Raw genomic sequence first — 10,471 nt, 5'->3', positions numbered from 1 at the left:
TATGAGAATTTACAAATATGTTCAATTTTCTAACATCATTTCTGAGAACATTTCTTCAAACACCTGTTCTAGGCAAGGTGTGGTGCCTTACACCTGTAATTCCAGCACTTTGGGAGGCCAGAGCAGGAGGATCACTTGAGACAGGGACTTTGAGACCAGCCTGTGAAACACAGTGGCACCCTCATGTCTAAAAAAAAAAAAGAAAAATTTAGTTAGCCAGGCATGCTGGCATGTGCCTGTAGTCCTAGCTGCTTGAAAAGAAACTGAAGCAGGAGGATTGCTTCAGCCCAGGAGTTCAAGGCTGCAGTGAGCCATGATCATGCCACAGCACTCCAGCCTGGGCAATAGAATTAGACCCCATCTTAAAAGCAAAAGAACAAAAACCAAACACCTTGTTCTAATCTTGGTTTCCCATCTTCAACATGGTCTTGTAATCTGGAAGCTCAAATCAGTCTTAAGGATAAGCAAATAAAATCTTAAAAGTCTACTACAAAAAAACTTCTCATTTGCTGAATTTTGTGACGTCTTTGTCCAATGCTATGAAATCCTCTGTTGGCTTCACTTCTTCATTCCCAGTTATCTATTTGCCTTCTGGTCCTTAAAGAGCTCTATTAAAGCAGCCAAGAATAATCATTCCACGTATAAATCATTATTTATATTGTGATTCCCTTATCCTTGATGTTTTAAATATGTGATACTCATTCTGTTTCATTACAGTCACCATCAGCATGCCCACTGTGAAGGTTACCCCTTCTGTCACTCCCCAGTTCTCTGTACAAGTGCTTTTCTGAGACATTTTCACATCTTTTTCAAAAGCCTCTAATACAAGTTTACATTTGGAGACCTTTAATTACACAGTTTCACTTTTGTTCTCAAAACTCTCAAGTGCCTACCAACTGATAGCAGGGGTTCTTTCTTTTTTATTTTGTTTTGAACCAGAATCTCACTCTGTTGCCCAGGCTGCAGTGTGGTGGTGTGACTGTGTCTCACTGCAGCCTCTAACTCCTAGGCTCAAGGGATCTTCTCACCTCAGCCTCTGAAGTAGCTGGGACTACAGGTGCATACCGCCATGCCCAGCTAATTTTGTAAAATTTTCTTGGTAAATTTTTTCATGTTGCCCAGACTGGTCTCAAAGTCCTGGATTCAAGCCATCCTCTCACCTTGGCCTCCCAAAGTACATTATGAGTACAGGTGTGTTATCACGCCCAGCCTGATATCCTGGTCTCCCACTGTGAATTTTGATCTTTTGGCATGAAACTCAACCTGGATTTGATTATCAGAATCAGTCCTGAGACCTGTGACCCGGATCTCCTACCTGTTTTACTTGTAGTCACGTATCCACAACTGAAGACTTCATTTCAGATTTTGCTCCGAAGTGTTTATTCTACTCAGAGAAACTAACATAAGCTTCTTGAAAGCAGACAGCAGGTGTTATCCTTTTGTTTGCTCTGTTATCTCACATAGAGTGGGCAGTTAGAAGAGGGGCTCGGCAGTATGTGCTCGGGGACTGATGCTTAGGATCTTCCTTGAGACAGAACATTTACTCACTCTGTAGCTCTGTTGTTCCTGAGAAAGATTTTGCATGTGCCATGCCTAGAGACTAGCAATCCCCATATTTTGAGGTTGGCTCTGGTTAAGTCATTGACTTGTCTTGGCACCTACCACAAGCTGGGCCCTCAGAGTTAAACAAGATGCCAACCTTATCACCAGCCATGCTTTCAGGATGTAGCAGGGGAAAAGACTCTTCAATCCATAATGACTACACAACACCATAGGTTCATGATAGGATCAACATTCATTTGTACAACTTTCGTTTCCTTAGAGTCACTGAGGCTGAAGCCATGTTCTGGGCAGTTAAGGACATGTCTTTTCCCTCACTTTTTTTTTTTTTAACTGAAGAAAAAGGCTCATGAGGCAAGGGATTCACTCATTCCTGGGGAGGGATGCAGGTCCTGGCTAGCTCTAGAGCAAATTTCGGTCTCTGTTTCCTCATGTACAAGATGGAGGTTTCACAGGGCAGTTGGGAGGATTAAATGAAGACAGTGAATATAAGGTGTTTAGCACAGGGCCTGGCACAGAATGGAGAATGTTACTGTTATATTTACTGTGTCCTCACTTCACCAAAAAATGACTACCACATTGAAAGTTCTGTTACTTGTAATTTGAAATGTTCCTATCAATTGTCAGTAAACAAAATATGAACTTCAGTAGAATTATTAAGACAAAAAAATGAATAAACAAGTATTCAGACATCAACTTAGCATCTTAGTAAAGGCCATCTTATCTAGGTTGCCTTCCCATTCTTTAGGTACCTGAAGTGAGAATTTGAGAAGTCCCTGAATCAGGTCTAGCCTTTTCTAGAGAGCCCCCAACTATTAGCAGTCCCAGTTATTAGGTCACAAAAAGCCTAACTCACACATTATACACAAATAGGCATTTCTGTAGCTTTATGTTAAAATCTCATTTTATGAATATACTTCACAGGACAAATTAAAACAACACATCTCATAAACAACTTTTCTAACATAATATGTAGTTGTGATTGGGAAACAAAATTCTAGAAAAGCAATATTTATATATGCAGGTAGTATTGCATGTAAAACAAATTAGATGGGAGATGGCATTACCTAAAAACAGGCAATGCAAAAATTGGCCCTAATAAAACATTGACAGGAATGCTTCATAACAAAAATTTAATTAGAATGGTTTCATTAAATGTGATAATGTAAAAATTGTAGTTTCTCTTACATATACTTTTAAATGTATATGTAATCAATTACTAAAATGAAGAAAGTAGAAGAAAAGCCCTCCTTCTGTATTAGTACATTTTACAGAGTACAGATTTTGGTCAGAAGCACAGCAGCATTAAATGCCCACTTCTCTGAAACACTGAGCTTCCTACTTACCCAGTGTATCCACTGTTAGCTTTATTGGACAACTCATTTTTTGCCCTTCTTCTTCCTGCTCTTTGCCTACTTTCTGTTCTGGTGCAACCTCTTCTGGAGTTGCTTCTGTGTAATCTTCTGAACACTGTAATATCTCCTTTCTAGCTCCCATAATGGCAAGAATAATTAGACCTACAAATAATGCTGAAAGCAACATGGGGGCTATGTACAGTAACTTCCTTAGGCTTTTATTTTTGTCGTTACTCACATAACCTCTTTGGGTATTACTTTGACCAACACTGTGATTTCTCTTTTCTTCTGTACTTATAATTCCATCACTTGGCTTACCAGCAGGGCCACTGTCCACACTACCTCCATTTCCTGGATTTTTACAGTCAGGAGGAGCAAAACCAAACTCACAATGGCAGTGCCTTAAATTGTTGCAAACTCCTTTCCCATGACACGATTCCTCTGGTCTGCAGTCATACAGGAGTACGGAGTGATGAACGCAGGAGTAATCCGTGCAGACTTTGTTTGGGGCACAAGAAGTGCCGATGTGCACATCTCCATCATCAGGGATATCAGTAATGTTATGGGCATCCATGCTCCAGCACCAGTCATCGTCATGAGGGACCTGGATCATTGTATGCTGAGCTTTGAGTCGTGGTAAGGATTCAACACCTGTACATACGAGTTTCCCACAAAATACATTATCACTTGAACATGGAACATACTTTTGCCGATCCTCAGTGGGACGGCCACAGTTTCCAAACCGGTCTCCTCTGGTATTCATTGAAATGTAACAGTCTTCCGGGGCAGATCTTGCAGGGTACCCATATATATTCACGCATTGCTTATCGGGGTTCTTACACTGACCCCCAGAGCAATAGTGAATTCTATCACACAGCGTGCCATCTTGCTTGTAGCTGTCTGCAGGGCATTCTGCAGAGCTACCGTCACAATATTCCGGGAGGTCACACTCATCCTGAGTCGGACGACATAAAAACCCCTTCCTTCTGAAAGCGCAGTCCAGGCAGCAGAGGCCGTGGCTGCACTCAGCATTCTCCTTCAGAGTGCATGTGGGATCACAGCATGGGTCGAGGTGACAGGCAGAACCACAGTCACACTGCTCCGTGTCCTCCACCACACCGTTTCCACAGGTAGAATCCCTACGCTTGCGGGCCCTGGGCCTTGGCTTGTTAAATAGGCAGGCCCCTTTGTGTTCTCGAAGGAACTGGTAGAAGTAGTCAGAGCTGCAGTTGCTGAAGCCACTTTCTTTTGTGATATTTTCTTGCATGAGGCAAAAGTGCTTATCTTTACAAAAGCAGGCCGAGTGGTCGTGCTGAATACCCAGGTTGTGCCCGAGCTCATGGACCATGAGGGCTGCAAACAACGGCACATCTTCATGATGGAAGGACTCAACAGCTGCCGCAAAACCGCTTGAGCAGGCACCACTGAGAAAGGCCTGGCCCGTATTCTGTCCAGGATGATGCCCAACGATCATGTGGGCAACGTCATGCTTCGCACGATGGAAGAGCATCTCTCGTCTCCAGCGATTGAAATTCCTGAGTGTGACTTGCAAGTCCACTGCGACCTCTATTAGTTCCCTCTCGGTCCAGATCTCCATTCCAGCCAGCACCACCTCTGTGTTTATTCCCCTGGTGAAGCTGTTGGCCAGAGCAATGACATCCACTACTCTCTGGACCGTCTCGTTGACGTTACTGCCCCACATCTGGAACCGCTGGTTGTTGACCACAACAAACATTTCCACGTACTTGGGGTGTGACCACAAGTAGGACAGCGCCTGTAGATCATGAGGCTTCTTGCTCCCTTGTTGCCAGCTAGTGGACCCCACATGGCTATCTGTGGGAGTGACACTGCAGGACTCTCGTGCTTGGTGTGCCATGGTATATAACACGTGTTCAAACCGTCTTGAAGACTCCATGGGCTCAATGCTGTAAGATTTTTCCTCCTTGATCAAGATGCCCCTGAGACCCTCACAGGTGTTGACAGAAACAAAAGAACCTGACACTCCTTCTATGTAGCCTTCATAGTGGCAGTCATGGGAGATGAAAGGTGATTCTTGCCCCAGGATGCCATTGTGGTAAGTGTAGACTGGAAAGTTATTCACAAAATGGCTTCTCTTCACCTTCAGGTGAACCAGGTGCTTCTGGCTTTCCATAAATAGCAAATAGGATGCCTTTTCCACTGGATCTTCACTTCCCCTGACCGTCAGCCGCTTTGGGATGACTATTTCATAGGAAGAGTAATATACCGAGACCGTGTCACAGTATATGCTTGAGAGAAAAATTATCCCCAACAGCAACATGGTCCCCAACCTGACACACGAAAGACCTGGCACTAGCCCCAGCCTCACACTCTTCATCTGGGGAACCCAGGTCTGAAGCACCCTCCTAGCCTCATACAAAACCACGTGGTGTTTCAGCAGAGAAGACAGGAAGGAGGCAAAGTCTCTCACTGAGGCTGTCACTGACATGACCCCAGGGAATCAGCTGATGATGCAACTTGTGTCCATGAGCAGCAGCTCTCCCTGACATGCAGACCCTCAGACACAGGTACTAGCCCCAGATCTGTGTTGGCTGCATAAAGCTTCTTTGACTTCTGAAAGACCCAGCTTTCTGGCCAGGTCTCTTCCTAGTCTTCTGGATCTATCTCATATCTTTCAGAAATTTTCCATTCTTGATGACTTTCTCTTTCAGCTTCAGCTTCAGCTCCCCTGGTTAAGGTCCTGTTGACATCATGGAGGGATGTATCACCAAAAAGACCAGAAACTCTATAATGCAGGACTGTACTGTGCAAGAGGAAACAAAATCTTCATGCCTTTCTCAACGGGCCTACGTGGAACAGCCCCTCCCCCACCCCTCCTGTTGTCCGTTGCTCAGCTAACTCCAAATGTTCCAGATCAGGGGGCTTGGAGATCTCTCTGGTGGGCATACTCCACTGTCCATTTCCTCTCTTCTTAAATCCATGCTCTGAGCACATGAACATCTTTACCCAGGGTGCTCTTTTCTGCTCAGTGAGGCATTATATATATATGTGTGTCAGCATGTCAGGGGCCAGGCTGTTGGAAAATTCAAGTGAGGTGGCTACCCTGTGGCTCCCCCAACATAGACCCTAGTGGGCTGGTGAACTATGGGCAAGGCACAGTAGTATTTTTTTTTGAGACTGAGTTTCGCTCTTACTGCCCAGTCTAGAGTGCAATGGCCGTTCTCAGCTCACTGCAACCTCTACCTCCTAGATACAAGCAATTCTCCTTTCTCAGTCTCCCAAGTAGCTGGCATTGCAGGTGCCCACCACCACACCTGACGAATTTTTTAATTTTTAGTAGAGATGGGGTTTCATCATGTTAGTCAGGCTTGTATTGAACTACTGACCTCAAGCAATCCCCCTGCCTCAGTCTCCTAAAGTGCTGGGATTACGGGTGTGAGTCACTGCATCCGGACAGTCCTATTTTTTAACATCATCAAAATTGAATTTCTGTATTCTGATTATAATACTGTCCAAAAGAGTATATGGGAGATGCCAACAAAGTAGCTTTCTATTTTATCTTATTATCATAGAACCATTGGCCGTTACCTGCAGAACTATACTCTCCTAGTGATAGCCTCACATATGGAGGTGCTAAGATTATTCTTCTGTGTGTTGAAAGGTAGATGTCCTAAAAGTCTCCCCTGTGTTAGAATATAATCTCTGTGCTTTCAGTGACTACCTTTATTTGTTCATCCTGATACCATCAGGCATATAAGAGGCCTTGTCCAAGAGTAGAAGAAAAAGAATTATTTTTTAATGAATAAAGGGACTGCCGGGTATGAGTAGTACAGTGTGTCATCTGCTGTATGTTATTTGTACTTGTTGCATGCCTGCCCTGGTGGCTAAAAATGTCTTCAGGAAAACCCACACGCTGACCTACCTATACTGACTAATGGCACATTGATGATCTCCAAATTTACCCCCTAGTGCATTTTGCTGGTCAGCTCATTCTCCTGATTTCTTCTTGCCTCATATTTCACTGAAAACAAAAAACAAAAAAACAGAAGCAAATGTAGCCCCCAGATGAATCCACCTATATCATTCAACTTGTATGATTCATGGATGAATCATCCATGGTCTTATCTAAGATCAATTCTTTCACTTGTGTATTAGATCTCCTTTCATTTCACTTTCTTATGAACTCCATGTGTATCATGGGCCCGTCTCCTAATCTTAAAAATGTGTTTATCTGTTGGATCAACCTCTTTATATGCTGTACTTTCTCACCTGAATGAAACCATTCTATTCAGTCCATATCATTCTCCACTAACCATCCAAATCTTGCCTGTGTTTTAGAATGAATGGCTTTGAGAAAGAGAACATAGTTGCACTCTGCATTGTTCATCACCTATTGTCTGTATTTACCATTTTAAATTCTGGAATACATTATATTCACTAAAAGGTGCATTTTTTTTTTTTTTTCAGATGAAGTTTCACTCTTCTTGCCCAGGCTAGAGTGCAGTGGCGCGATCTCAGCTTACTATAACCTGTGCCTCCCAGGTTCAAGTGATTCTCCTGAGTAGCTGGGATTACAGGTGCCAGCTACCATGCCCAGCTAATTTCTGTGTTTTTAGTAGAGACAGGATTTCACGATGTTGGCCAGGCTGGTCTTGAACTCCTGACCTCAGGCTATCCACCCGCCTCAGCCTCCCAAAGTGCTGGAATTACAGGTGTGAGCCACAGTGCCCGGCTGAAAAGTGAATTTTTAACATAGATGTAGACTTGGGGGAATTATGAAAAATAGAAAAGCTGTAAGCATAATTTTGTTAAAACAATCAATACTCTGAGCTCCACAGAATACACATAGACACCTATTTATAATTACAAATCCCTCCACTTGCAGATGTACCCAGGATGCTATCTTTGTTATTATTATTATTGAGAGAAAGGATCTTGCTCTGTCACCCAGGCTAAAGTGCAGCGGTGTGATCATGGCTTGTTGTACCCCTGAACTCCTGGACTCAAGGAATCCTCCTGCCTCAGCCTCCAAGCACTAGGGAAGACAACTACATGCTACCATTCCTGGCTAACATTTATTTTTTAACTTTTTGTAGATTAACAGCTTCCTTACTTGTTTTTTGGTACTTTTACCTTCTAAATATGCAACCTATAACATGCAGCTTCATTTCACTGTGTTTAGAGTTCATATGAATACATAAAAGTACAACTTTTTATAGGGCTTCTTTTATTCCATAGTTCACTTAAGTTGCCTCCATGTTATTGTGTGAAGCCAAAGTTCATTCCTCTTCATATCACAACACTGGTATTTCTCTGTGTGAATCCCTTGTGACTCATGATCCTTTATCTGTTATCCTTTGCTTTGAGGGTATACCATAAACACTGCCACTGTCAATATTATTGTCTATGTAACATGATGCAAGTGCATATAACCTTCTAGAATAGAAACCTAGAAGTAGATACTAGGTCATAGGATAAGCAAAATTTCATCAAACTAGAATATAACAAATTGCATTGCAAAACAGTGTGCTAGTTTGCATTCCCAAAGCAGATTGGGAATCATCTTTAATTGTACCCCCATAATTCCCATGTGTTGTGGAAGGGACTTGGTGGGAGACCATTGAATTATGGGGTGGTTTTCCCCCATACTGTTATCGAGGTAGTGAATAAATCTCACAAGATCTGATGGTTTTATAATGGGTTTCCACTTTTACTTCTTTCTCATTCTCTCTGACCCCCTCCATGTAAGTGGTGCCTTTGGTCTTCTGCCATGATTGTGGAGCTTCCCCAGCCACGTGGAACTGAGTCCATTAAACCTATTTTTCTTCCCAGTCTTGGGTATATATTTATCAGCAGTGTGAAAACAGGCTAATACACTTAGCCATAACTGAGCCCAAAGTAGTAAGTGATTGCCAAGTTAACCAAACCTTGCTCCTCACCCACAGAGATTTGCTATATAGCAGCAGAGACAGAATATGTTTGCAAATAATCACATAGTAGGTTAGAATGCCATATCAGGGAAATTCAGTATTTTAAGTTGATGGTGATTAAATCTGATCGTTGCTGAAGAATGCACAGTTAATAATACAGTCCTATATTCATCACGGCATTTGATTTGAGATACCATCAGCATTTGTTTGAGCACCGCTGTATGCCAGGCACTGCACTCGACCTCACACACATTTTCCAATTTAACCTCAAAAATACTCTGTGAGAGGCATTCTTTGTGTGGCATCTTACTGAGGAGGAAACCCAGGCCTCGGGAAATTCAGTTCCGTGTCTTAAGACTAAGCAGTGAGAACGTGACACCTGCTATTTAGGAATGTGGAACACAGAAATCCCCTCAATCAGAACAAAGATTACTTTTTCCCTTTTAAAAAGGTTCATTTTTGCTCTAAAAAAATCTCTTCCTGGTTGGATTTATTAAGCTAGCAAAACACAAGATGCAGAGCTGACATAGTTCTCATGTCCTTAGCATCCAAGGCAAGAAGAGAGCTCCTGGAGGGCTGAAGCTAGGTGTCTCAAATCTTTTCTCTTGAGTTCTTTTGTAAAACATTTTTAGGTATTTAGATTTGTTATAAACATGGCCAGTGTACCAAGTCTGATCAAAAGTTGCCTACTCTTGTAAAATGTTGTAAGATTAACAGGCTCTTATTTTAGGTGTATTAGTGTTAAAATATAAAATTTTCCATGCAAACCCTTCATAGTTGTGAAATTTGATACACTTTTGTCATTTCGTGGCTGCAGTTTTAGTTTTTTGATAAAGAGATACATGAATGAATGGAGCTTTCTATAAATCATGACACATCCATTACCTCAAAGTGGGGATCCATTCTTATTTTTTAAATCCAAAAAATGAATTGGTGGTCTTTTGCTTTGTCTTACTATATTTATTTGTGTCTCTGACTATTTATAATGACATAAGTGATTTGTGAAAATAGAAAGGATGGCTTTGGGTGGGTAAGGGGTGAGTGGAGGGCATGAGGGAGAGCTTTTTTTCCTGTTCCTTAGCACGGACATTATGCCTTTTTATTCCTGTTTTTCATGTGAAATTATCTGCAACACTCAGCTCATCACTATCTGTGAGAAGCAAGGTTTCCACTATTAAAAATCCACTACCAGGCCAGGCACAGTGGCTCATGCCTGTAATCCCAGCACTTTGGGAGGCTGAGGAGGGCGGATCAGCAGATCGAGACCATCCTCGGCCAACGTGGTGCAACCCCATCTCTACTAAAAAATCAAAAAAATTAGCTGGGCGTGGTGGTGCACACCTATAGTCCCAGCTACCCAGGAGGCTGAGCAGGAGAATCACTTGAACCTGGGAGGCAGAGGTTGTAGTGAGCCAAGATCGCGACACTGTACTCCCCTGGGCAACAGAGTGAGACTCCATCTCAAAAAGAAAAAAAGAAAATCCACTGCCAGAAGAAATGTTGTAGTTCGAGGATTATTTCAACTTGTACAAGGTTTTGTTTATATTTCTTTTCTAGACATGAGTACACCTCCAGAATTACAGTTCTGAGAACAAGTCTCATGAGGAAACACATTTCTCACTCTCACAGTACCATCTCATCAGTCTG

The 10,471-nt window shown here is 42.5% G+C and overlaps 1 protein-coding gene across 1 annotated transcript; it reads right to left on the bottom strand.

Annotated features, from left to right (window-relative positions):
* Positions 1 to 1,438: 1,438 nt before the first annotated feature.
* Positions 1,439 to 5,896, bottom strand: LOC108314007 (disintegrin and metalloproteinase domain-containing protein 1a-like). Its single transcript, XM_017542738.2, is given in 2 exon segments — positions 1,439 to 2,950; positions 2,953 to 5,896. Coding segments are annotated over 2 exon segments (2,478 nt in total). The 5' UTR covers positions 5,383 to 5,896; the 3' UTR covers positions 1,439 to 2,902.
* Positions 5,897 to 10,471: the final 4,575 nt, after the last annotated feature.

This window comes from Cebus imitator, unplaced genomic scaffold (genome assembly GCF_001604975.1).
Source record: "Cebus imitator isolate Cc_AM_T3 unplaced genomic scaffold, Cebus_imitator-1.0 Scaffold8, whole genome shotgun sequence".
Taxonomy (NCBI): Eukaryota; Metazoa; Chordata; class Mammalia; order Primates; family Cebidae; genus Cebus; species Cebus imitator.
This window is presented reverse-complemented; position numbering and strand designations above follow the sequence as displayed.